This window comes from Nomascus leucogenys, chromosome 17 (genome assembly GCF_006542625.1).
Source record: "Nomascus leucogenys isolate Asia chromosome 17, Asia_NLE_v1, whole genome shotgun sequence".
In the NCBI taxonomy this organism is placed as follows: Eukaryota; Metazoa; Chordata; class Mammalia; order Primates; family Hylobatidae; genus Nomascus; species Nomascus leucogenys.
Window position 1 is genome coordinate 61,289,901 of NC_044397.1, and position 26,679 is coordinate 61,316,579.

General features: G+C 51.4%; 1 protein-coding gene across 5 annotated transcripts in view; it reads left to right on the forward strand.

The window, feature by feature from the left end:
* The window catches only part of GCK (glucokinase), a 44,805-nt gene extending 20,234 nt beyond the window's left edge, over positions 1-24,571 (forward strand). Inside the window, exons 2-10 of one of the 5 annotated variants that reach the window (XM_030796732.1) lie at positions 15,407-15,569; positions 16,448-16,602; positions 17,774-17,893; positions 18,783-18,878; positions 18,988-19,087; positions 20,994-21,177; positions 22,208-22,363; positions 23,120-23,353; positions 23,566-24,567. In XM_030796732.1, the coding sequence (XP_030652592.1) occupies positions 15,407-15,569; positions 16,448-16,602; positions 17,774-17,893; positions 18,783-18,878; positions 18,988-19,087; positions 20,994-21,177; positions 22,208-22,363; positions 23,120-23,353; positions 23,566-23,710 (1,353 nt within the window). In that variant the 3' untranslated portion in view covers positions 23,711-24,567. Of the gene's footprint in view, positions 1-15,406; positions 15,570-16,447; positions 16,603-17,773; positions 17,894-18,782; positions 18,879-18,987; positions 19,088-20,993; positions 21,178-22,207; positions 22,364-22,622; positions 22,756-23,119; positions 23,354-23,565 lie in introns of those variants that run through there. The other 4 variants (XM_030796731.1, XM_030796733.1, XM_030796734.1 and 1 more) reach the window with 4 other exon arrangements.
* Positions 24,572-26,679: the final 2,108 nt, after the last annotated feature.

A 26,679-nucleotide genomic window follows, 5' to 3' on the forward strand; every position in this document is an offset into this window, starting at 1 on the left:
ATAACCATAACCTGAAGATATGCTGAAGAGGCTGAGTGCAATGGCTTATGCCTGTAATTCCAACACTTTGGGAGGCTGGTGTGGGAGGATCACCTGAAATCAGGAGTTTTAGAAGAGCCTGGGCAAGTAAACAAGATCCCATCTCTATAAAAAATTGAAAATTACCGCTGGGAGTGGTGACTCACGCCGGTAATCTCAGCACTTTGGGAGGCCGAGGTGGGCAGATCACCTGAGGTCGGGAGTTTGAGATCAGCCTGACCAACATAGAAAAACCCTGTCTCTACTAAAAATACAGAATTAACCAGGCGTGGTGTCACATGCCTGTAATCCCAGCTACTCAGCAGGCTGAGGCAGGAAAATCACTTGAACCTGGGAAATGGAGGTTGCGGCGAGCCAAGATCATGCCATTGCACTCCAGCCCAGGCAACAAGAGCAAAGCTCCATCTCAAAAAAAAAAAAAAAAAAAAGAAAGAAAGAAAGAAAGAAAGAAAGAAAGAAAGAAAGAAAGAAAGAAAAGAAAAGAAAGGAAAAAAAGAAAATTAGCTTGATGTGGTGGTTGTGCACCTTTAGTCCTAGCTACTCAGGAGGCTGAGGCAGGAGTATTGTTTGAACCCAGGAGGTTGAGGCTGCAGTGAGCCATGGTTGCACCACTGCACTCCAGCCTGAGCAACAGAGTAAGATCTCATCACTAAAAACAAATTTTTAATACTGAATAATTTTATTTGCTGGTATTTTGTTGAGGATTTTGCATCTATATTCACAAGAAATATTACTCTGTAGTTTTTCTTCCTGTAGCATCTTTGTCTAGCTTCAGTATCAAGGCAATGCTGGCCTCATGAAATGAATCAGGAAGCGTTACTTCCTCTTTTATTTTTTGGATGAATTTGAGAGAACTGGTGTTAATTCTTCTTTAAATGGTTGGTAGAATTACTAGTGTAGACATCTGGTCCTGGGATTTTCTTTGTTGATAGGTTTTTTAGTACTAATTCCATTTCCTTACTTGTTATTAGTCTAATGAGATTTTCTGTTTCTTCCTGAGTTAGTTGTAGTAGCTCATGTGTGGAATTTTTCCATTTCATCTAAGTTATCCAAGTTTACCTAAGTTAAAGTTCCATTTTATCTAACTTCGGTAAGCCAACAAACAATACTAAATTGTTCATAGTATTCTCTCATAATCCTTTTTTTCTATAAAGTCAGTAATAGCGTTGACTTTCATTTTTTCATTCCTGATTTTAATAATCTGAGTTCTCTCTCTCCCCCTCCCTGCAATTGAGAGTCGTTTAAAAGTGTCTTGTTTAAATTTTATATATCTGTGAGTTTTCCAGTTTTCCCTCTGTTATTCTCTTCTAGTTTTATTTCATGTGATCCAAAAAGATACTTTATATGATTTCAAATTTTTTACATTTACTAAGACTTGTTTTGTGACTAAAATATCCTTGAGAATTTCCATGCACATTTGAGAAAAATGCACATTCTGCTGTTGTTGGACAGAGTGTTCTGTATGTCTGTTAGGTCTAATTGGTTTAGAGTATTGGTCTAGTCCTCTCTTTCCTTATTGATCTTCTATCTAGTTGTTTAATCCATTATTCAAAGTAGTGGCCGGGCACCGTGGCTCACACCTGTAATCCCAGCACTTTGGGAGGCCGAGGAGGGTGGATCACAATGTCAGGAGGTCGAGACCAGCCTGGCCAACATGATAAAACTCCATCTCTACTAAAAATACAAAAAATTTGCTGGACGTGGTGGCACATGCCTGTAATCCCAGCTACTCGGGAGGCCAAGGCAGGAGAATCACTTGAACCCAGGAGACAGAGGTTGCAGTGAGCTGAGATCGCGCCATTGCACTCCAGCCTGGGCAACAGAGCAAGACTCTGTCTCGAGAAAAAACAAAAACAAAAACAAAAAACAAAGTAGTGTACTAAAATCTCCAACTAGTATTGTAGAACTCTATTTCTCCCTTCAATTTTGCAAAATTTTGTTTCATATATTTTGTTGTTCTGTTGTTTATAATTTTTATATCTTCTTAATGGATCAAAACTTTTATCAACATATAATGTTCTTTGTCTCTTGAGACCTTTTTTTTTTTACTTAAAATCTATTTGGGCTGATAATACAGCCACCACAACTCTCATTTTGGTTGTTATTTTCATAGAATATCTTCTTCCATCCTTCTACTTTCAAATTCTTCTATCTTTATATCTAAAGTGAGCCTTTTGTAGATAGCATATAGGTGGATAATGTTCTCTTTATTCACTCTGCCAATATCTGCCTTTTAATTGGAGTTTAATCTATTTATATATAAAATAATTACTGATTAGGAAGGACTTACCTCTACCACTGAGCTATTTTTTTTTTCTGTGTGTCTTATACGTTTTTAAGTTTCTCAATTCCTCCATTACTGGATTTTTTTTTTACGTCTTGATTTTGTGCCTGTGTTGTTACATTTTGATTATTTTCTCCTTTTGATAGCGACAGGAGGCAGCCAAATGCCTGGCAGATAGAAGCTTGTCCCCCATGAAACCCCACTTTCAAGCCAAAAAATAGCCTGAAGGCTGAAAGACCAGACTGCTGGTCCCAGATGAAACCCATGATCCAGAGTGAGAACTTCCATTCCTGCTTGCCTGCCCTCCAAATAATCCCTTTTAACCAATCAAATGTTGCCTTTTCCAATACTACCTATGGCCTGCCCCTCCCCGATTCTGAGCCCATAAAAACCCTGGAATCAGCCACATTGGGGGCATTTTGCCACCTTCAGGTAGGGGGACCACCTCTGTATCCCTTCTCTGCTGAAAGCTGTTTTCATCACTCAATGAAACTCTCGCCTTGCTCCCTCTTTGATTGTCAGCGTATCCTCATTCTTCCTGGGTGTGGTACAAGAACTCAGGAACCAGTGCACAAGCCAGACTTGGTCTGGGCAGCATGGGTTGGTGGGCCATCTCCCGCAGCAGGTAGCATGGCCAAGTGAGGCCTGTGTCACTTTCCCTTTCTCATGTTTTTTTAGTTATTTTCCTAATGATTGCCTTGAGGATGGCAATTAACATCTTACACTTATAAGAAGCTAGTTTGAATAATAGTTCCAATAGTATATGAACACTCTACTCCTATATATCTCCATCCTTCTTCCTTTATATTGTTATTCCCACAAATTATGTTTTCATACATTATATCCTCACTAATATAAACTTATTATTATTTTCTGCATTTGCCTTTTAAATCACATAGGAAAACAAGAATCACAAACAAAAACTACATTAATATTTGCTGTTATATTTACCTATATAGTGACATTTAACAGTGTACTTTTATGTCTTCAGATATCTTTGAATTACTACTTAGTGTCTTTTCATTTTAGCCTCAATGTTTCCCTTTAGCATTTCTTATAGGGCAGGCCTGCCAGTAATTAATTCCCTTTGGTTTTCTTTATCTGAAATGTCTAATTTCTTTTTTATTCTTGAAGAATAGCTTTGCTGGCTATAAGATTCTTAGTTAATAGTTTTTTTTTCTTTCAGCACTTCAATTATTATTAAAGTGTTATTATTATTATTATTTTGAGATGGAGTCTCCCTCTGTCACTCAGGCTGGAGTGCAGTGGCACATCTCTGCTCACTGCAACCTCCACCTCCCAGGTTCAAGCAATTCTCCTGCCTCAGCCTCCCGAGTTAGCTGGAATTACAGGTGCCCGCCACCATGCCTGGCTAAGTTTTGTATTTTTAGTAGAGACGGGGTTTCACCATGTTGGTCAGGCTGGTCTCGAACTCTTGACCTCAAGTGATACACCCACCTTGGCCTCCCAAAGTGCTGGGATTACAGGCATGAGCCACCGTGCCTGGCCTAAAGTGTAATTATTATTACAGCTGCCATTTGGCCTCCTTGGTTTCTAATGAGAAATCAATCATCTGTTAAACTTATTGCAAATCCTTGGTATGTATGCTATGTGTCATTTCTCTCTTGCTGCTTCCAATATTCTCTCTCTGTCTTTGTCTTTTGACAATTTGACTGTAATGTGTTTCAGTGTGGATTTCTTAGAGTTTATCCCACTTGGATTTCATTGAGCTTCTTGGATGTGTACGTTTGTCTTTCACCAAATCTGGGAAATTATTTCACCATTTCTCAAATATCTTTTTCTTCCCCTTTCCATCTCTCTTCTTCTGGAGCTCCCATATACTTAGTTGGTATGTTTGATGGTATTCTACTGGTCCCTTGGGTTCTGTTCATTTTTCTTCTTTCTTTTTTTCTGCTCTGCAGACTGGATTAACTTCAATTGCCTTTTCTTCAAGTTCACTGATTATTTCTTCTACCTGTTCAAATTGGCCATTTAACCCCTCCAGTGACTTTTTCATTTCGGTATTGTACTTTTCAGATCCAGAATTTCTATTTGGTTCCTCTTTAATAAATTCTTTTTATTGTCATTCCCCATCTGTTCATACATTGCTCTCCCAATTTCCTGTAGTTCTTTGTCCATGGTTTTCTTTAGTTAATTAAGCATATTTAAGACAGTTGACTTAATGTCTTTGACTAGTAATTCCAATGTCTAAACTTCCTTATGGATAGCTTCTTTTAAATTATTTTTGTCCTGTTAGAGAGCCATATCTTCCTCTTTATTTGCTTTGTAATACTTTGTTGAAAACTTAACATTTTGAGTAGTATAATGTGGTAATTCTGAAGCCAGATTCTCCCCCTCCTTTGAGATTGGTTTTGTTGTTGAGGGCTGCAGTTGTCCATTTGTATAGTGGCTTTTCCAAACTATTTTTGCAAAGTATGTATTCCCTGTTGTGTCTGGTCACTGATGTTTCTGTTCTGGTGCCTCTGCAGTCAGCCTATGACCTGGAAGAGCATTCCTTAAATGCATAGATTTTTTTAAAACCCAAGAAACAAAAAACCCAGCATGTACCTTTTTAAAAATCTTCTGATAGATGCCACCTGGAAGGCTGCTGCTGCCTGAAGGGGCAGAAACAAAGGCAAGTTCCACTCTGAACCCTCAGGGAACCACCAGATAAACAAAAGAAATTTGATTCTCCAAATTTCTGGAAGACAAGATCCTTTCTGCCCACTCCTGCTCCAGCCAGCTGCTCTAGGAACACAGTTACTGTCCACGTGGCCACAGGAATATTGAAGAATGCAGGATGGTAGCTGGTTTGCCCACACCACTCACTTATGAGCCATCAGCATGCCTCTCCCTTCATCGAGCACTCCCATGGTTGCTGTAAGTGTCCAGTCAGGTTCCAGAATTCTGAAAGAGTTGACTCTTACAGGATTTTTTTCTTTCCTAAGTTACTGGTTGCTTAGATAGAGGAACCAATTCCTGAAGTTTCCTACATTGCCAGCTTCATGACATCACTCCCTAGTAACTCTTTTCAGACAAAAAGCTTCATTGATTTACTGTAGGACTAGCATCAAAGAGACTATGCCACCTAGTCTGTCTCCTTAAAACACAGAAATAATCAGTATGCATTGGGGTAGGAGTTTGGCATTAGATCTGCCATAAATCAAGAGCTGGGGACAGCCCATGTCTTAAACTCTGACCCAAGTGCTAAAACATCCTTTGGTACCAACAACAGCTACAAACTATTGAACAACTTGTATGTGCCAAGAGCCTTACCTGCATTATCCCATTGAATCCTCTCAACAGCCCTGTGAGGTAGTAGAATTGTTGCCTGCCCCTTACTGAGGCCTAGAAACGTTAAGGAATTTGCCCAAGGCCCTAGAGCCAGTGAGTGGCAAAGCCAGTCTTCAGACTCAGGCTGGAGATCCTACAGTTCTGTGTTACCGCAGTGTTATCCTGTCTCTCAGTAGAGAGTCTTGGATGATTCTCCCAACCCCTCCCTAGGCAATGCACAGGACTACTCCCTGCACCCGTACTCATGCTCTGCTTTTCTCCCCCAATAGTGCTAGCCTTAGGCTTTATCCCCGACACCCAGCCCCAGGCTCCATTCCATCTGTTGACAGAGGCAAACACTGGGGCAAAACTGACCTCTGTGGCTACTACTGTGTCCACCTCCACTGGCTTCAGCTGAAGCCTCTGAACATCTCCAGCGTGGAAGAAGCCCCAAAGGATATTTCCTGTCCCCCAGCATATGCTTGACCCTGAAGCCCTCCCCATCTAGTCAAGAAGACCAAACTGTTAACAATCCTGGAGTCAGAGTGACCCATGGGTGAATCTTAGCCAAGTCGCTCATAGCTGTTGCATCCTAGTAAATCCCTTAACTCCCATAGGCTTCAGTTTCCCTGCATATAAAATGACAGCCTTCAGCTCACAGGCCAGTTTCAATCCATCTAAAGGGTCTAGCACATCCCCTGGCATGTGGAAGCCACAGGGCACACACTAGTTGCGGTCATTTGATCCTGGCATGCTCTGCTGTCTCTCGGCTCCTCTCCCCTTGCCTCTTTCCCTGATGTCCTGGCCATCAGCCACTGCCTAACACCCTCCCACTCACCAGGCCCTTAGCCTGCCCCTTAGCACAGCCAGTCTCAAGTCTACCCTGCTGTAAGCAAACACTTGCAACATCATGCTGACCTCCAGGCCCTGTTGCATCAGTGTGCCCACACTTGGTGCCCAGCTGGTACTGAGGGTATCAGGGAACAGGCCAGTGGTGGAAGGGCAGACACTTTGGGTTCCCTGGCTTCCTGGCTCCCAATATCTTTCCCAATGGCATATGGGGTCTAGCAGTTTGGCTCATTTAACTGTGAACCTCTATCCTTTAGAATCTGGGCCTCCGGGCTTGCTTCTGTGCAAAATGGCAGATAAGGCTCGACCTTTCTTTTTTTAACTTCATTGTTAAATATTACTCCATTAATACACATTTACTGCATAAAATGTAGGAAATACAGATAAGCAAAAAGGACAATAAATTAAAATCACTCATACCACCATCAAGATAATTACTGTCACCATTTTGGTATATTTCCTCCCAATACATATATTATCTATATCATATATATGACAAAAATGGATCATACTACGTTTCCTGTTTTTCCCCTGTGTTAGTCATCTATTGCTGTATAACGAACTGCCTCAAAACTTAGTGGCTTCACCTTTCCATGTATTATGATGACAAGAATGTGGTATGACACTGTCCTGTATCTGGACCATATGCTAAAGGATAGAAAATGGTTTCTAAACTTATTTGTCCTGTAATAACAAAATTTTATTTCATAAAATGTTTTAAAAAAATCATAGTAGCTTGAAACAACAAACCTTTGTTATCTCACACAGTTTCTGTAGGTCAGGAATCCAGAAGCAGCTTAGCTGGGTGGTTTGGCTTGGTGTCTCTCCTGAGGTCAAGGTGTTGGCTGGGGCTGCATCACCTGAAGGCTTGACTGGGGCCAGAGGAGCTGCTTCCAAAGTGGTCCACTCACATGGCTGGCAAGTTGGAGCTGTGTATTGGCAAGAGGCTTCGCTTCTTCTCAATGGATCTTCCCAGAGTTCTTGTAGGCATCCTCATAGCATAGCAGTTGGCTTCCCCCAGAGGGAACAGTCCAGGAGAGAACAAGGCAGAAGCCACAGGGTCTTTTCTGGCTTAGGCTCCAAAGTCATACTCCACCGTTTCTGCATTATCATATTAGTTACACAGGCTAGACCTATTCTGCATGGGAAGGGACTATACCATGGGGTGAATACCAGAAGCAGGGCTAATTGAAGGCCAGCTTCAAGGGTGGCTACACATTCCCTTTCAACAGTATGTCATGAACATCTTTCTATGCCAATAGCAGCAGATGAATCTTACCATTTTTAATGACTACATATAAGTGTAGCATAATTTATTTAACCAACCTCCTGTAGTTGGATATGTGGGTTGTGTCTCATTTTTTGATAGTAGAATTAATCATCTTGAATATCCATCACCAAACTTGTCATATTATTTTCTTTTGATGAATGAAAAAGAAAATCAGGAGATCGAGACCACGGTGAAACCCCGTCTCTACTAAAAATACAAAAAAATTAGCCGGGCGTGGTGGCGGGCGCCTGTAGTCCCAGCTACTCAGAGACGCTGAGGCAGGAGAATGGCGTGAACCCGGGAGGCGGAGCTTGCAGTGAGCCGAGATTGCGCCACTGCACTCTAGCCTGGGCGACAGAGTGAGACTCCGTCTCAAAAAAAAAATTAAAAAAATTAAAAAAAAGAAAATCAAGTCATGTCTGTCAATCAGAACCCTAAGCAACTAAGAAATGGGGGTACCACTGGGACATAGAGCAAGGTCTCTTCTGATTCTGCTCTTGTCTTTCTCTCCCCTTTAAATGGGGAGTTCACTATCTACTGAGACATCCTAGCCCACAGCTGCACAGTTCTGTCTTTTTAGAAAGCTCTAAGCAGAAACAATGTTCATCCATCCTCCTCGGGACAGCCCTTGAGCTACTGAAGACTAAGCACATCCTGGGCATCCTCCATAAGCCATCATCTCTGAGGCCCTCCCCTTCTTGGCCCCTTTTCTCTGGACAGGTTCTGGACAGGCTTGCCCTTCCAAAATTCCTGGAAAGCAGGAACTGTTCCTGCTACAATGAGTCTCAACTCCAGTGCAGTACAGACCTGTTGGTGTCACCCCTTATCCTGAAGAGGAGGCACTGAGACAGGACAAGGGTGGGTGCCCAGGAGGGCTGGCATGGGTCATGAGAATCTGGTCCTGGAGAATTACACAGTGTGGGGAAGTAGGGGTGTTGGGCCCCTTTCTGGCCTCATGGATGCCAATGAATATCAGCAGGTGGCTCCCAGAAAGGAACTCTAGGGGGTGCCTGTTGCTCTAAATAGAGGCTAGAGAGGGCACTGGCAATTCAGTCAACCAAGAAAGGGGGCCCACTTGCCTCAACTTCAGCCTTTGTGCACATCCTCAGCCTTTCTTAACTGAATTTAGATTCTCCTCCCCTGTGCTGTGTGCTTGGCCCAGAAGAAGGGCAAGTCTCGCTGGGTAGCTGCTTCTTGGCCTGGCTGAACCAGAAGGCCCCAGTGCCACTCCAAACCTGGGTGTGAGCCCTGCCCCCATGAGCAAACAGTAGCTCAGAGCTGGGGGCTGTGGGGGTCAGTGGCCTGTCACATGAGGTCTGATGAAGCCATCTCTGCTCTATTTTGGGAAAGGGATCAATTGTATCAAGGGCTTTCTTGGGAGTGATCACTCTGGCCATTGGCGAGAGACCTGGCATTCTGACAAGCCACCCTCCATACCCCGACCCACTTGCCAGCTCCAGCTAATTTTAGCAGGCTTTGGCAGGTGCCAGCAAGTACATAGCATGCGGATGTCACTCCCAGGTGAGCCCAAGGAGAGGCCTGGGCCAGAGCCCGGGAGTCATTGTCTATGCCCATGGAGGCACCCAAAGCAAGCCCAAGGCCTGGACTTTGCAGTCACAAAATTAAGAATGATACCCTGTTTTTTGTTTGTTTTTGATCAGTTGGCCACCTTCCTCCACCACCCCTTCCCCAAGTTCCATACAGACCCCTGGATTGTATGAAATGCAAATCAAGCCTCTCTGCAGATGATAATCCACTGGGGATCCCCTTGCCTCCAAAAGGAAGTCCAGACCTGCACCGGCGCGGGCCAGACTCCCTTAGGGCCGCCTCCCTGTCCAAGGGCATTTCAATAAGTGTTCTGTGGCCAAGGCAGCCTGGTGACTTTCTGCCCTCAGAAGGCTGAGGAATGGAAGATGGGTAGGCTGGCTCTGCACACCCCCTCCTGCTGGGCAGCAATCCCTACCCCGTGTTCACAGAGTGTGGCCAGCTGCCCCATGGCTCTGTCCCCATGGCCCTGTCAACTCTTACCCCACAGGGGCCTCCCCTCCCTTTCTGGCCCTGCCTCTGACCCCATGGCAGGGGGCAGAGTATTTGAGCAGCCGCCAGGCTGAGCCCTTTCAGTGCAGAAGCCCTGGGCTGCCAGCCTCAGGCAGCTCTCCATCCAAGCAGCCGTTGCTGCCACAGGCGGGCCTTACGCTCCAAGGCTACCATGTGCTAGGCCTCAGCAGGCAGGAGCATCTCTGCCTCCCGAAGCATCTACCTCTTAGCCCCTCGGAGAGATGGCGATGGATGTCACAAGGAGCCAGGCCCAGACAGCCTTGACTCTGGTAAGGGTCACACCAAAGTTAGGGACTTTGCACTGGGAGAGCAGCCCCCAGGGCAGGGCCCTTGGTTTTGCAGATTACCAAAACCAAGGCTGGGGGCAGGGAAGGTGGGCAGGGAAGGTGAGCAGGCTCGGGGCACCTTGGAAGGAGGCACTTGGGCCTTGGGAGTCCTGGCTAGGGCAGCTGTGCCTGCCACTGGCCCCCTGCTCACCACCCCTCCTCACTGTGGCTACCCAGTGTCCAGCCTCTCGAGGGGTTCTAGGGTACTTATTCCTGGAGCTAACAGTGACCCAGGACACCAGTGTCTGGGGCCTGGCCTGGGGCTTTTATGGGGGGGAACTGGCTGGCTGCCCAGGGCTGTTTGGCTCTCTGGGGGCTCTGCATGGCATTTCCAGGGGTTGGTGGATTGGGGATTCTGTCCCTCAGGAGAACGTGGGCACTATCCCAAGGTCACTCACTTCTGTGTACATAGCCACCTGAGGGCCCAGGAATGGAGGGGGCCAGGCTACAGCTGGACATCTGGCACTCAGATGGGCTCTGGAGCCCCCAGGCCTGCAGCATCTGCCCAGGGACTCACCTGGCCCTTGGCCATGTCCTCAGGAACCCACAGCTCCACCAGCCGACCCCTCCCAGTGCTGGAATAGACAGTCCTCAGTCCACATCTGCCAAAGGCGGCACTAGAAGGCATCCTGCCTTTTTTACTGCGTTCTGGAGGTGGGGTCACAAAGCACTGCTAGCTGCATAAAAGGGACAGCATCCTGCCCCTGGCAGCCCTGCCCGACCAGCTCCGCCTCTCCCACTGCTATCCAATCTGTACACCCTGGTGACCATGTCCAGGCCAGTGGCCTTAAGGACCATCTCTGTACTGATGGCTCCACATCTACCTCTCCAGCCAGACTCTCCTCTGAACTCGGGCCTCACATGGCCAACTGCTACTTGGAACAAATCGCCCCTTGGCTGGCAGATGTGTTAACATGCCCAGACCAAGATCCCGACTCCCACAAACCAACTCCCAGGTCAGATGGAACCTCTTCTTCCCAGGCCCTTCTGTTCCTCTCCTCAGCCCCTCCCACCTCCCTTCAGAATAAGTCTAGACTCATTGCTTTCACCAAGCCTGCGCCCACCATCTCTGTGCAGGGATTGTTACGACAGCCTGACGCCCTGCTTCCACCCTGCCCCAAGATGCCTCTGCTCTGCAGCCCGCCGCCTCCAGGCTTCTCACCTCCTGCTGCTCACAGCTCAGCCTCACTCCCTCCCTCCCCGCCTCTGCTCCAGGCTCAGTGCAGGTCCCCTGCTCCCATCTTCTGGCAGCAGCTGCCCGACCTCGACCCTGCTTCATCTGTCCCCATTCCTTCACCCCCGAGCCTGTCCCCAGCTTGACTGAGGTTCTTTCCTGCAGATCCCTGCCCTTGAGAGGGGTTGGTCCCGCTGTCAACTCTGCTTCTGTGCCCTGTGCCGCACCTGACATTCAGTGAGCATCTGCTGAAGAGATGAGGGTCAGATGCCCTGCAGGGAGTGTGGGGGCGTCCTCAGGCAAGAAAAGTTGTGCATTTGGCTGTGGACCCTGATTATGTGTCCTGTGACCTCTCAGGCGAGGTCAGCAAGAGAAACCTCTGCAAGCCGGCTGGGGCTGCCTCCCAGAGGCTGCCAGGGGGAGGGACAGGCTCTGTCTGTGCTCTTCTTCTGAGGCTACACCTGGGGGACCAGGCTCTCAGGGCTCCCCAGATACCACCACATTTCCTAGACTGCTTGGGAAAGCCCTGTAAGCTTGCACAGACACCCAGCATGAGGCTCGCCACAGAGACACTTGTAGCTGGGGTCTGGGCACCAGGAACAGCTCGGTGCTGGGCCTGAAGTCGGGCAGGATGCAGCCTGGCTGGGTGAGAGGAAAGCTTGGAGCCAGCGCCTGGGTTCAAACTCCTCTGTGGCCCGTGGTTCTGTGGGCTTGGGGAAGGGTTTGTACCTCTGTGTCCAGTTTCCTCACTGATAAAAAAAAAAGGAGATAATAAAAGTACCCATGTCCCAGGGTGGCTGTAGCAATAATAGGGAGGGGTGCCCAGAGCAGGTCTGGCACACAGGAAGTGTGCATCAGCCTCAGTCCCTGCCATTGGGCTTGTCCTAGGAGTCTGTGAGGCCAACCTCTGCTCCACGACGAAACCCCCAGGCTTGTGAGACCAAGCTGGGTCAGAGCTTCCTCCTCTGGGGTTGCAGCAGGAGGGGAACTTCTGCAGGCCCAGATGCACCCTGAGGAAAGGGCTTGCTCCTACCAAGAACAAGGCTCACCTTTGGAGGATGCTCCCCACATGAGAGGTGAACCCCCAGGTCTACTGGTGACTGCAGCCTCAGAAGCTGACAGCATCTATCCTCCAACCCATGCCCACTGGGAAGTGTGTGAGGGGTCCTCATAGGCCCTGCAGTGTGGACAATGCAGAGACCCTGCAGCATCTGGCTAGGGCAGGGCCCAGATAAGAGCCCTGTGCCAGGAGACCCTGGCCGGTTCTGCCACTGTGGAGAGACAGGCTCCCCCATCCCATGTCCCCTGCTTCCCTGCAGCCCACAGAGAATACAGACCTACTTTTACAGAAATCCAGATTTTTGTGTAAAAGTGTCTCTATTTTAAATAGATTTTAAGTGGTGGCAGCGAATTTAAGCTTTTGAGAATATTATACAGAACAAATCAGATTCACAGGCCAGACCCAACTTTATTTACAGAAATGGGATCAGGTCCTACCTCAGGTCCCATCTCACGTTTTCACTTATGCCTATACGTCTCCTTCACGGGAAAGGCCACAGGAGGCCCTGTGGTAAGTGTCCTGGCGTTGATTTAAAGTCCCCAATGGTGAATATGGGGGTCCTCACTGTTGCAGCAAGAGGACACCCCCCTGTGTATCTTGGAAATGCCTGCAGCCCTCTTGCTGCAGAACAGATTCTTAGGAGAGAAACTGTCAGATCAAAGTTAAACTTAGAGAAACTCCAAATTGCCCTCTGAACAGATGGTATCAGTTTGACATCATGCAATGCCGGGATTCCTTGGGGAGAACTTTCTGGCCTAGAAGGCAGTAGAGCCAGGACTTCACCCAGTCAGTGGCAGGGCCACACGTGGGCCTTGATACAAGAGTCCAGGTCCGTGGCTGCCAGGATGGGCCACTTGGAGAGAGGCACAAGGGTAGTGCCAGGCAGGTGTGAGGGCTGGACCTTTGCAAGAGCAGCATCACTTTTGTTGAGAGCCCATAAGTATCTTATAATTGGGTCCTAGGACTTCCTGCCAGTAACCACTGTGTGCGTGGATTTGGGTGCTGGCCTCACCATGGTGTGCTGGCTGCCCGTGCCTGCACAAATGACTTCTGTAAGCCTTTCTTCATCTGCAAGATGGGTGCTGCTGGCACCTCCTCCCCAGTGCTGTGGTGACAGGGCATAGTGTGTGAGGCTGCTATGTGAGGCACCTAATGCAGGGCCTGGCATATGGAAGAATTCAGCAAATGGCAGATGCCTTCACAGTTAATTCCTGGCATCCTCTACATTGGTGGGTGTAGGAAAGAAAGACAGAGGAGGCAAAGATTGTAGCTGTGGGGCATTGAGGACAGCCTAGATTGTTCCACACAGCTTTGAGGACATCTCCAGGGGTGTGCTCCTCAGGGGCAGTTGGATTGGAGGGTTAGGGGTCGGGGAGGGCATACACTCTCACCCATGCTCACAGCCTCAGAACAGTGCCTGCTCAGCCAACATGGGTGTTTCATTCTGTGCCTTTTGTCACAGACTTTATCAGCCCCATCTGGGGTTGTATCAGCCCCATCCCTTTCTGACCTTGCCTGAGTTTAAATTTTACATGTGGGGCTTCATTAAGAGACATGGTTCTTAACTATAGATCTGTATCTATTAGGAATGCTTTGGGCTGCAGGAAGCCAAACACCTGACTCACTGTGGCATAAGTGGTTTGCGTCTGCTCCCATAAGCTGCACGTGGAGGGTGGATCTGGCATTACTCTCTCTTCCCTACATTTGCAGTATGCTAACAGCTTTAACCTCCGGCCTTGTTTCTTCATGGTTGCAGGGTGGCTATCACAGCGCTGGTCATCACATCCTTACACAGCTGTGTTTACAAATTTAAGGGGACACTGAAGCTCCTCCCCCTGCTAAAATCAGGCTTCCCTTCACCTGTCATTGGCCAGAACTGAGTGAAATGCCCAACTCTAGACCAATCATCAGTAAGAGGAGTATAGAATTGCTGTGCCCACCTTAGACTAATCATGGCACAATGTGCTCCCCACACCAAAAAAATCTGAGTTCTAAAAACTGAGGAAGAAGAGGAAATTGGCCATGTTGCCTCCTGGCTGGGATTCAGAGCATCTCCAACCCTCTGAGCTTATGCGTAAGACTGTGGGCAAAAGTGTGTGAGTTTTTGTGGAATGGATCCATGGCTTTTATCAGAGCATCTTTCCTTTTTCTTTTTGATTCAAGATGAAAATATTCTTATGATTATTTTTCTCACCACTGCCCAGAGATAACCAGCATATTAACATGGCCTTTTCTCCATGAATAGCACTAGGGTGCCCAGTGGACAGACACATAGCTGTCCACACCCCAGCTTGCTGGGGATGCATAGGCAGAGTCACATCTGCACTCACAGCCTGTCCTCACACTGCCATGTGGAGAGCGAGCGGCCACACCACGGGCCGTCCATGCTCGCGGGAGTGGCAGTATCAGATCTGAGCTTCGTGTGCCTAGGTGTCTCTCACATCAGCGCATAGGGACCTTCTTAGTTCTGTGGCCCAGTGTTCCCATGCCACAGATGGCTTCAGTCAGCAGACACCTCCTTCTAGACACTCACGCTCACTCCTGGCTGGCCCTTAGCACACCTGTGCAGACTGGCCCATTTATTTTCTGGTGTAAATCCCAGAAGTAGGAGGACTGGGTCTCTCTGACAGCAGTGCCAGCTGCCTGGCACCCTCCAGACAGGTGGCTCAAGCCCCACCTCGCCAGCTCTCCCAGTTAGCCCCTCCTTTCCCTGGCTCTGACCTGAGGGACGAAGCAGGGTGCTACAGGATGCTGTGCCACAGGGATATCGTCAGGGACAGAAGCCACTCTGCCCTCTGCTGCTGACCCCTCCAACACGCCGCGGGCTGCATTTGTTGAGTGGGTGGTCCAAGGCTCTGCTCTTCTGACTTTCCAGCTGGTTTTACCTATAGTAAAGTTTGAGATGATGGGTCATCCTGACCCCGGGGTCAGAGGACAGAAGGAGGCCCATGGCGTGTGGGGGAGATGCCCCGTGAGGCTCTCGGTGTGTAGATGCCTGTTGACAGCCCCACCCTGAGGTCCCCAGCCTACCCCCCTCCCCAGCCCGGCTGCTCCCATCCCCCTCCCTGTGCAGGTGGAGCAGATCCTGGCAGAGTTCCAGCTGCAGGAGGAGGACTTGAAGAAGGTGATGAGACGGATGCAGAAGGAGATGGACCGTGGCCTGAGGCTGGAGACCCATGAAGAGGCCAGTGTGAAGATGCTGCCCACCTACGTGCGCTCCACCCCAGAAGGCTCAGGTACCACATGGGCTCCTCATCCAGAAGCAGCTGTGGGCTCAGCCCTAGCTGGGAGAAGCGTCCCAGGCACTCCCAGACTCACAGCCAGCCCGAGACAGAATCTCCTGGGGAGCAATGAAGTCCTTGACTTGTGGGGCCAGTTCTCACCCTTGGCTCCTCTGGTCCGGCCCTGGGGCACTCGGGCTCACCCTGGAGCTGGCAAACCTCAGGAAAACTGGCTTTTTAAATCTCACTCCTGGCCAGGTGCAGTGGCTCACCCCCGTAATTTCAACACTTTGGGAGGCCAAGGCAGGCAGATCTCTTGAGGCCAGGAGTTTGAGACCAGCCTGTCCAACATGGTGAAACCCCGTCTCTACCAAAAATACAAAAATTATCCAGGCATGGTGGCACATGCCTATAATCCCAGCTACTCGGGAGGCTGAGGCATGAGAATTGCTTGAACCCATGAGGCCGAGGTTGCAGTGAGCCAAAATCGCGCCACTGCACTCCAGCCTGGGTGACAGAGTGAGACTCCATCTCGAAAAGAAAAGAAAAGAAAAGAAAAACCTCAATGCTCCCCATGGGCACTTAAGGAACTCTTCCAGCCCAGTTCTGCAGCTGGGCCATTGCACCAGATCCTCAGTTGGTCACTGGGCTCTCGGTGACTCTGTCCAGGGCAGGAGTTTCCCACTGACTTTTCCCCAGCTGACCTTGACCCCCTCCACAGTTGACAATGGTGTCCCCAGGTGTCTGGTGGCCCCTTGTCCAGCTCCCTTGGTCCCCTTGTGCCTTCCCTCCTCCTCTCTGTAATATCTGGGCTCAGTCGCCTGGGGCCCACCCAGCCCAAGGCCAGCCTGTGGGTGCCCCTGAGGCTGACACACTTCTCTCTGTGCCTTTAGAAGTCGGGGACTTCCTCTCCCTGGACCTGGGTGGCACCAACTTCAGGGTGATGCTGGTGAAGGTGGGAGAAGGTGAGGAGGGGCAGTGGAGCGTGAAGACCAAACACCAGATGTACTCCATCCCTGAGGACGCCATGACCGGCACTGCTGAGATGGTGAGCAGCGCAGGGGCCGGGGCAGGGGTCCAAGGCCATGCAGGATCTCAGGGCCCAGCTAGTCCTGACAGGACGTGCCACCTGTCTACCAGGGGTGGGGAGAGCGGGGGCTGGAGGGCCACCCAGCCTCAGAGGCAGCTGGAGGCCTGGGTGAACAGGACTGGCCAACATGTCCCCAAGTCCTACAGTCAGCATCTGGCCAGCATTGAGAGGGGAACAGGCTGAGGAAGGGTTAGTGGCAAGAGGAACCCCAGCCAGTCACACCTTGTCCAGTTTACCAGAGGGAAAGCCAATGTGTAAGAAGAGAAATCTGACCCGGCAGCCAGTGCACTGCCCCCTCTCCAAGGGCCACCCCTCACCCTCCACCAGCATGCACAGAAAGTGGGGTGACAGCAATCACAATGTCTACCCAGGCAGCAAGGACCCCTGACCATGGGGAGGACTGGGGTGCGGGGGACATGGAAGCAGAATGAGGCCTAGGGGGAGTTGGGCAAGGCTAGAGCCCTGGCTGCAGCCAAGCATGTGGCCAAGGCCAGTTCCTGGAGGGGCAGGGCTCCGAGGCAGGAGGCAGGAGGCTGCCTGTGGCTACCCGTCCTCACACCCCTGCAGCTTGCTAGTCTGTCTGTGAGCTGGGTGAGAATCAAGGCAGTGGGATGGTGTGGGGACCTCCCTGGCCCCAGCAGCCAGTGAAGAGCCTGATCAGTCAGCAGAGCATTCAGCAGTATCCAGTTCCGTGGAGAGGCCCGTGTGAGGGGAGTCGGGGCTGGTCTTCAGTAAGGATGGGTGGCCAGGGCCCCTGGAAGTAGAAAAGGAGACTCCAGGTGCTGGAGACAGAAATCAAGGATGTGCCTCCATCTGGAGCCTCAGGAATAGCCGGCCAGGCCTGAGGCTGGACCTCACAAGGTTCAGCTGGGAGGGCTAGGCTGACAGAGCACAGCCGGGCCAGGGACCAGCCTGCCCTGTGTTGCCCTGTCCCGGGGGCCACTGTCAGCAGGTCTCTGGCATGGGGGAAGCTTAGGGCCTGAGCCCAATAAGCAGCAGTGGAAGAGGAGAGGGAAACTGCGGACAGGTGGTGCAGTGTCCCTGAGGAATAGCTTGGCATGAGCCCGTGGGAGGGCTGCCGGCCAGCACACCCCCATGCCAGATGGTCACCATGGCGTGCATCTTCCAGCTTTTTGACTACATCTCTGAGTGCATCTCCGACTTCCTGGACAAGCATCAGATGAAGCACAAGAAGCTGCCCCTGGGCTTCACCTTCTCCTTTCCTGTGAGGCATGAAGACATCGATAAGGTTGGCCGGGTGGAGGGGCAGAAGGCAGATGAGGGGAGGCACAGGTGCCCCACAGGAACTCTGCCTTCAAATGCAGCCCCCATACCCTGTGCTCAGAAGGGAGATCTGGATGCAAATTGTCGCCATGTCACCTGCCACCTCTAATGCTGTGGAAAAGAAGCATCACATTAGCTAATTCTGGCTCTGCGCCTTGTGAGGCACCAGCTGTGATCACCCCACTCCGGTGGAAAGAGCAGCTGGCAGTAGGGTGGGGCTCAAACTCAGGCAGCCGGGCTCTGGGTCACCTGCAGGCCACGGTCATGTCACACTGCCTCTAGCTGGGTCAGAAATGTGAAGGAACTGAGATTCTACCCTTCCTGCAAGCTAGCAAGGTGGCCTGCCAGTTACATCTGTGCATGCACACACACACAGTTATATACGTACGTACATAAAACGTGAGACCTTTGGGTCAGGGAGAAAGCCAGATCCTCACTCACAGCAGAAGCAGCAGCCAGAGCAACATCTCATGTGGTTTTCCAAGAACCAGTCCCTACAGAGGCAGAGAGGGCCAGGTGGCACCTGTGCATGCAGTGGGGTGCCTTGAAGGAGGGAAATCCTGATTTTACACAGAGCTGCTCCCCCCAGGCCCTGCCTTAACTCTAGGATGACGTCTCAGAGCTGTGCAGTACAACATTCTTAAATTGGCTGGGACTCAGCCCTGCAGAAATATGAGATATTCAAGGAGAATCATTCCCAACACCTCTCAAAGCTATGGGGCTGCTCTGAGCCTGTTTCCTCAGCTGTAAATTAGGGTGCATACTTTTATGGCTCTGGGCAGGAGGTAGTGACAGGCCCTAGCACCCTGCCTCCAGCATATGTCAGCAGCCACGAGGCCTCCCTCTCCCTACAGGGCATCCTTCTCAACTGGACCAAGGGCTTCAAGGCCTCAGGAGCAGAAGGGAACAATGTCGTGGGGCTTCTGCGAGACGCTATCAAACGGAGAGGGGTGAGGGGGCACCTGTGCCTGCCGGGGGGGCTGCCCTGGGCCACCCACCCCAGCACTGCCTGCCTTTCTCCTTGGCTCCCAGCACTGCAGCCTCTGTGCTTCTTGGCAGGACTTCGAAATGGATGTGGTGGCAATGGTGAATGATACGGTGGCCACGATGATCTCCTGCTACTATGAAGACCATCAGTGCGAGGTCGGCATGATCGTGGGTAAGGGCTCCTTGCACACCTGCCCCTTCCAGACTGCCAAGGCTCCCTATGTACAACAGGCTTCACGGGGTCCTGTGGGGTGAGGACCAAAGTACTTAACAACTGGTGATGTCAGAGCAGAGCCTGGCGCTACAGCCTGGGTGGTCTTGGGGTATCAAGATGGAAGCACCGTGTATAGTAGGAAGCATTTCAACGCCGTGATGCCACATTCCTGCATCAGATGGTATGCCAGCTGCATATCCACCTCGCCCATCAGGATTATAATTAAAACACTTTATCTGGTAAATTGACCAACTGGACAGATTGGTCCAAGTGGAAGAGGATAAGCAAAAGTGGTGCCATCTCTACCCAAATGGTCTTTCCATGGGCCTGCCCCGCCCCTGCCCCCACCCAAAGTGAAGGCAGGCACCAGGAAAGGGAACAGCAGTCCACCCCTCCCAGCAGAGGGGTCTTCCACACCAACTCGGACCTTTCTCAGAAGTTCCGGAGGTCATTATAACGAGCCTTCACTGAGGAGCAATCCAATCAGATCAGTTATCTGCTGTGCGCACAGCCGTGTGGTTCTATACTTCTCTTACTTCCATTTTCACCTTTCAGAAGGAACGTTGTCTTTAAATCCAGCATCTAAACGTGAGCCCCAGCCATGCCTGGCTGTGATCCCCCCAGCCTTCCGGAACTGCCTGGGGCTCCCCAAGACACTTCCACATGAATTCCCACCAAGCCAAGCTGCAGCTGCTGGGCCCAGGCATAACCCCTCCTGGGGCAGAGGTGGCAAGGAGTGACCCACGGCTCTCATCTGCCCCACATCCACTCTTGACTCTGCTCAGTGTTTAAAAACATGTTTATAACAATTACCAAGATCTGAAAATTAGGAGAATTCACATCAAAGTCTGGATTTCTGTTTGTTCATAAAAAATTAGAAGGCAGCCAGGCAAGGTGGCTCACGCCGGTAATCCCAACACTTTGGAAGGCTAAAGCAGGCGGGTCACTTGAGTTCAGGAGTTGAAGACTAGCTGGCCAACAAGGTGTAACCCCATCTCTACTAAAAATACAAAAATTAGCTGGGTGTGACGGCACATGCCTGTAATCCCAGGTACTCAGGAAACTGAGGCAGGAGAATTGCTTGAACCCTGGAGGCAGAGGTTGCAGTGAGCCAAGATCACACCACCGCACTCCAGCCTGGGTGATGGAGTGAGTGAGACTCTGTCTCCAAAAAAATAAATAAATAAATAAAAACTGGAAGGCTAGGCATCACTGAGCCCTGATTCCTATGTGGCAGCTCGACTGACTAGCATTTGAGTTGCTGTCCCTGACAGCTTTGGGGGTGTGCAGCCCACACAGTCATGCTAGCTTGAGGCTCTGCTGTCAGCAGTTTGAAACTCTTAATAACTTGTGAACAAAAGACTCCATGTTGTCACTCTGCACAGGGGCCAGCAAATTACAAAATTCCATATCCGGAATTGTCTACAGGAGCCTCTGGGCTGCTCTCAAGGGCCCACACCATGCCTTACTCACTTTGGGTTGCCATCCAAACATGACTCATGACAGAAGCTCAAACATGTGCATGGGCGGTGCCAGAAAACAAGGGTGGTACATAGATAAAATGATAACGTCCCACAACCATTTCTTTGATACACACTGTTTCTCTCAGTCCTCCCAACCACCTAGGTAACAGGCAGGGAAGGTGTTACTGTTGCCTGTTAGGAAAGAGGACAGCCCAGAAAGCTGTCTCTGGCCACTGAAGCAACCCAGGTCTTCCAGCCCCAGGGAGAGCCACCTTTCCATTGTTCCAGGCAAAGCAGAGACAGGCATGGGGGAGCGGGAGAGGGACTCCTGTGGGCAGGAACCAGGCCCTACTCCGGGGCAGTGCAGCTCTCGCTGACAGTCCCCCCGACCTCCACCCCAGGCACAGGCTGCAATGCCTGCTACATGGAGGAGATGCAGAATGTGGAGCTGGTGGAGGGGGACGAGGGCCGCATGTGCGTCAATACCGAGTGGGGCGCCTTCGGGGACTCCGGCGAGCTGGACGAGTTCCTGCTGGAGTATGACCGCCTGGTGGACGAGAGCTCTGCAAACCCCGGTCAGCAGCTGTAAGGATGCCCCCCTCCCCCACAACCCAGGCCCTGGGCCGCTCTGGTGCAGCGGCAGATGGGAGCCGGGCCATTGCAGATAATGGGCTTGTTTTTAAACAACTCTGGGGAAAAGCAAACTGACAATCCGTTCGTAAGCTCCATCCCTTCTGCTCGTCATGACCTGCCCCTGTGAGAGATGAAGGGTTCGTCCCAGTTGTGATTTGATAAGCCCAGACCTCTTTCCTTCCGACAGGTGATCGTGCATGCAGAGGAGGCTCTGAGACGCCCCCAGCACGGTTTCTGGGTTTAACCCAACATTCCCCAAAGTATGTATTTGGCCACATTCACAGAAAGAATATTAGTCTTTTGTGGAATGCTGCGGGTTGACAGTCACAGCTTGGAAACCAACCCACAGAGAGCTCATCATTAATCATGGCTATCACTTGTTTACCACCTACTGCACCAGGCCTATGCTAATTACTTTATTAGCGTCCTCTCTGCCGCTCGCAGGCCTCTATTATTATAGGTCAGTAGTATTCGATTTATTTAAATTAAATACAGAAGGTCATAGATTAAGCAAGAAAGTGCCAGCAACATGGTGCGTGCCTCCGACTGGGCACTAACCCTCTGAGTCTTAGTTTTCCCAACCATAACTGGCCAATGAACAGCAGCTCTGGATGCAGCTAAAGGAGGACTGAAGCTGTAGGTCCTGTGCTTGGCGCAGGGCCCCCTGCAAGGAAGGTTTCGGAGGGACTGCATGGGGTCTTTGAACTATCTGTCTGTCCCTTTACTGCAGTGGGCCCAGGGGCAGGCCAAAGTTGCTCCCGTGATTGACTTGAACGTGCACGTTCCTGATCCCTGACGTTTCTAAAGCTCTAGCTCATTAACGAGGGAAAGACGTGAACCAGATGGGCGAGTGGGGATCACGGTGCCCCACGTGGCCGCCTCGTGACCTCAATGGGGAGCAGTGGGGCCAGCTCCCGGCTTCCACCTGCATGAGGGGCCCTCCCTCGTGCCTGCTGATGTAATGGAGCTGCCCTATGTCCAGGTATGAGAAGCTCATAGGTGGCAAGTACATGGGCGAGCTGGTGCGGCTCGTGCTGCTCAGGCTCGTGGACGAAAACCTGCTCTTCCACGGGGAGGCTTCCGAGCAGCTGCGCACACGCGGAGCCTTCGAGACGCGCTTCGTGTCGCAGGTGGAGAGGTGTGCGGAGGAGGAGGGCGGGTGCAAAGGGCAGGGGCTGGGGACGCCCGGGCACTGCAGACTTGGTCTCAGGGCGACGCTGAGGCCCAGGCCCGGGGCGCAGGGATGGGAAACTAGGGCCTGGGGTGGGATTCCGGGCGTGGGCGGGGCCGGGGGCGCGGCAAGGGGGCGGGGAGTGGGCGGGGCCAGAGGCCGGGCTCTGGAGGCGAGGGCGGGGCAGGGACGGGTCCAAGGGCAGGAGGCTGGGACAGGACGGAGATGCAAAGGGCGGGGCGGGGCGGGGCCCGAGACGAGGAGGAGGGGGCGGGCCCAAGGGGAGGAGGCGGGGTCCGGACAGGGATGCCAAGAGCAGCGATGGGGGCGAGCCTGCGTCCGGGCAGTGGTCCCCAACCGTGAGTTCCCTCGATGCTCCCTGCCCGCCGTGGCCATACTCTCACATCACTCACGGCCCCAAGGCGCGGCATGGTTGACACCCCCACGTTAGGGCGGAGACCCTGGGCTTAGTTAGAGGGAGCAGTACTAACCAGGTTACTGCTGGTCCCTGGCGGAAACGCTTTGGCTGGGTGAGGTGAGTAGGATCGCCCCCATTTCTCCAGAGAGGGGCCCCGGCTCAGCGAGGGAAAGAGGCCGCCGCTGTGGGGACTGCTGGCCGGGGCCCCTCCCTGGAGAAGGAAAGGCCGCCGCTGGAGGGGGATGGACTGTCGGAGCGACAATCAGCGACAATCAGCGACCGCCCTACCTCCTCCCGCCCCGCAGCGACACGGGCGACCGCAAGCAGATCTACAACATCCTGAGCACGCTGGGGCTGCGACCCTCGACCACCGACTGCGACATCGTGCGCCGCGCCTGCGAGAGCGTGTCTACGCGCGCTGCGCACATGTGCTCAGCGGGGCTGGCGGGCGTCATCAACCGCATGCGCGAGAGCCGCAGCGAGGACGTAATGCGCATCACTGTGGGCGTGGATGGCTCCGTGTACAAGCTGCACCCCAGGTGAGCCCGCCCCGCCCTCTCCCTGGTAAAGTGGGGCCCAAAAAGCGCGCGCTCCAAGGTTCCTTGTGGTTCCCAAGCTCCAAGATTTCTCCTCTTCTCGTCCCCCTTGGCCTAGATTTGGGGGAAGGGTCGACTGCGTGCAGGGCGCCGGGTAATGAATGTGGAGGATGGGCTGGGAGGAGGGACGGCAGCCCTGCTTCTCTTCTGCCCAGCTTCAAGGAGCGGTTCCACGCTAGCGTGCGCAGGCTGACGCCCAGCTGCGAGATCACCTTCATCGAGTCGGAGGAGGGCAGTGGCCGGGGCGCGGCCCTGGTCTCGGCGGTGGCCTGTAAGAAGGCCTGCATGCTGGGCCAGTGACAGCAGTGGCCGCAAGCGCAGGGAGGATGCCACAGCCCCACAGCACCCAGGCTCCATGGGGAAGTGCTCCCCACACGTGCTCGCAGCCTGGCGGGGCAGGAGGCCTGGCCTTGTCAAGACCCGGGCCGCCTGCCATCCCTCTGGAGAACCGAGCGGGCCTTTTCCCTCAGTTTTTCGGTGGGACAGCCCCAGGGCCCTAACGGGGGTGCGGCAGGAGCAGGAACAGAGACTCTGGAAGCCCCCCACCTTTCTTGCTGGAATCAACTTCCCAGAAGGGAGTTGCTCACTCAGGACTTTGTTGCATTTCCACACTGTCAGAGCCTCGCCTGGGCCCAGGCTCTGGAAAGGGGTGCCTTCTGGATCCTGCTGTGGCCTCACTTCCCTGGGAACTCATCCTGTGTGGAGAGGCAGCTCCAACAGCTTGACCAGACCTAGACCTGGGCCAAAAGGGCAGCCAGGGGCTGCTCATCACCCAGTCCTGGCCATTTTCTTGCCTGAGGCTCAAGAGGCCCAGGGAGCAATGGGAGAGGGCTCCATGGAGGAGGTGTCCCAAGCTGCGAATACCCCCAGAGACCTTTTCTCTCCTGTACCCCCATCCCTGAGTGGCTTGTGATTCTGGGATGGACCCTTGCAGCAGGTGCAAGAGAGAGAGCCCCCAAGCCTCTGCCCCAAAGGGCCCACAAGGGGGAGAAGGGCCAGCTGTGCATCTTCAGCTCCCACAGAGCTGGCTCAGGAAGAAACCCCAAGCAGCATTCAGCACACCCCAAGGGACGACTGCATCATATGACATGCCACCCTCTCCATGCCCAACCTGAGACTGCGTGGGTTTTTTAATTAAAAATGTTAAAAGTTTTAAACATGGCCTGTCCACTGTTCTTTGACTTCTGTGCATTAAGACTGTGGGGACAATCTATAAAGAGTCTGCATCACATGCATGAAGACCCTTCAGTATCTCGGCAATGCCCTCCAGACAGCTCCTCCAGCCAGCTGTGCCCAGGGGAGTGTGAGGAGCGACAGACCAGGCTGTAGGAACAGGAATGGGGTGTCATGGGGGATGGCAGAGCAGTGGACGGTACACTGCCTGGCCCGGGCCCCTGCTTGCCTGCCCATGGAATGTGTGCAGAGGGAGTGCCAGGCCAGGTGCTGCTCTGGGGAAGTGGGGGAAGGAGGCTGGTCCTGCTGCAGGTCAGTCTCAGCACCGTCCTGTCCAGTCAGAGCCACTTAGGTTTGCCAGTGAGAAGGGGCCCAGATACATGTTGGATTTCTAAGGTCCCTCCAGATGCTCCTGTCGGTGGAATGCCTATTCAGAGTTAGCCAAGCGTAGGCCTAATGCCATCTTTCTGCAGCAGAAACACAGTGACATAGAAACATATTTGTGTGATTTTCATGCATTCATTTTTTGATGGAGATGTTACCCAGCTAATCAGGAACAACTGTTTTGTTTCCATCAGATCTTAACCCAACGTTGTGATTTTGAAAAGTCATGTCCCCCTTCAGATTTCTTGTTTTCTGCTACTTCTCATGTGGAATTGCTTTGGATCTTCTTAGTTCTCTTGAGTCTATATTATTCCTTATAAGTTGGTGCAAGCATCTGATTATTTTGTTATCATTACTGTTATGCTCAAGCATTCACATAGTGGAACACATTTTAATATCAATTGCTTTCTATTTCTCCTTTATATTACAGTTCAGGACATTGTATTAATTCTTAAAATTCTATACATAGGTAGGTTATATGTCTGAATTGAAATGACTGAATTGAAATAGATAAAATGAATTTCTTTTCTAGATAATAAAGGAGGTGTCATAAAACACTTGTTATGGGCCAGTGTGACAGCTCACGCCTATAATCTCAGTGCTTTGAGAGGCTGAGGTGGAGGATTGCTTGAGGCCAGGAATTTAGGACCCCATCTCTTAAAAAAAAGGGGGGGCGGGGGGGCACTGCTGGGCGCGGTGGCTCACGCCTGTAATCCCAGCACTTTGAGAGGCCGAAGCAGGTGGATCAAAACGTCAGGAGTTCGAGATCAGCCTGGCCAACATGGTGAAACCCCGTCTCCACTAAAAATACAAAAATTAGCTGGGCATGATGGTGGGCGCCTATAATCCCAGCTACTCGGGAGGCTGAGGCAGGAGAATTGCTTGAACCCAGGAGGCAGAGGTTGCAGTGAACAGAGATTGCACCACTGCACTCCAGCCTAGGCAACAGAGCGAAACTCTGTCTCAAAAATGAATTAATTAATTAATTTAAAAAAGAAAGAAAAAAAAACACTGGGCAGGGTGGTGTGCACCTGTAGTCCCAACTACTCCAGAGGTTGAGGCAGGAAGGAGCACTTGAGCCCAGGAGGTTGTCTGCAGTGAGCTCTACTCATTCCACTGCACTCCAGCCTGGGTGACAGAGCTCAGTGGCTTACACCTGTAATCCTAGCACTTTGGGAGTCTGAAGCAGGCAGATCACCTAAGATCAGGAGTTCGAGACCGGCTGGCCAACATGATAAAACCCCGTCTCTACTAAAAATAAAATAAAATAATATATATAAAAATTAGCTGGGTGTGGTGGCACATGCCTATAATCCCAGCTGCTTGGGAGGCTGAGGAACGAGAATGGCTTGAACCCGGGAGGCAGAGGTGGCAGTGAGCTGAGATCGCGCCACTGCACTCCAGCCTGTGCGAGAGTGAGACTCCGTCTCAAAAAAAAAATGGAATTTAAGAAATTTAAAAGAAAACTCTTGTTATATAGAAAGGATATTGGGTCTGACAGATAAGAGCTCCTGCACTATACCAGCCAGCTACTGACAGACATGAGTCTGGCTCCAGTGGAGGGGCAGCAGCCAGTGAGCCCAGCCTGAGGCGGCCCACTCCTGCTGCCTCCAGGATGTCCCCTGTTTCCCCAGCCCCTCTGCTGTGCCCTTGGCCCCAGAAGCTGGCGAGACTGCTTCTCTGGAACAGCATCACGCAGGCCTGCCCATCAG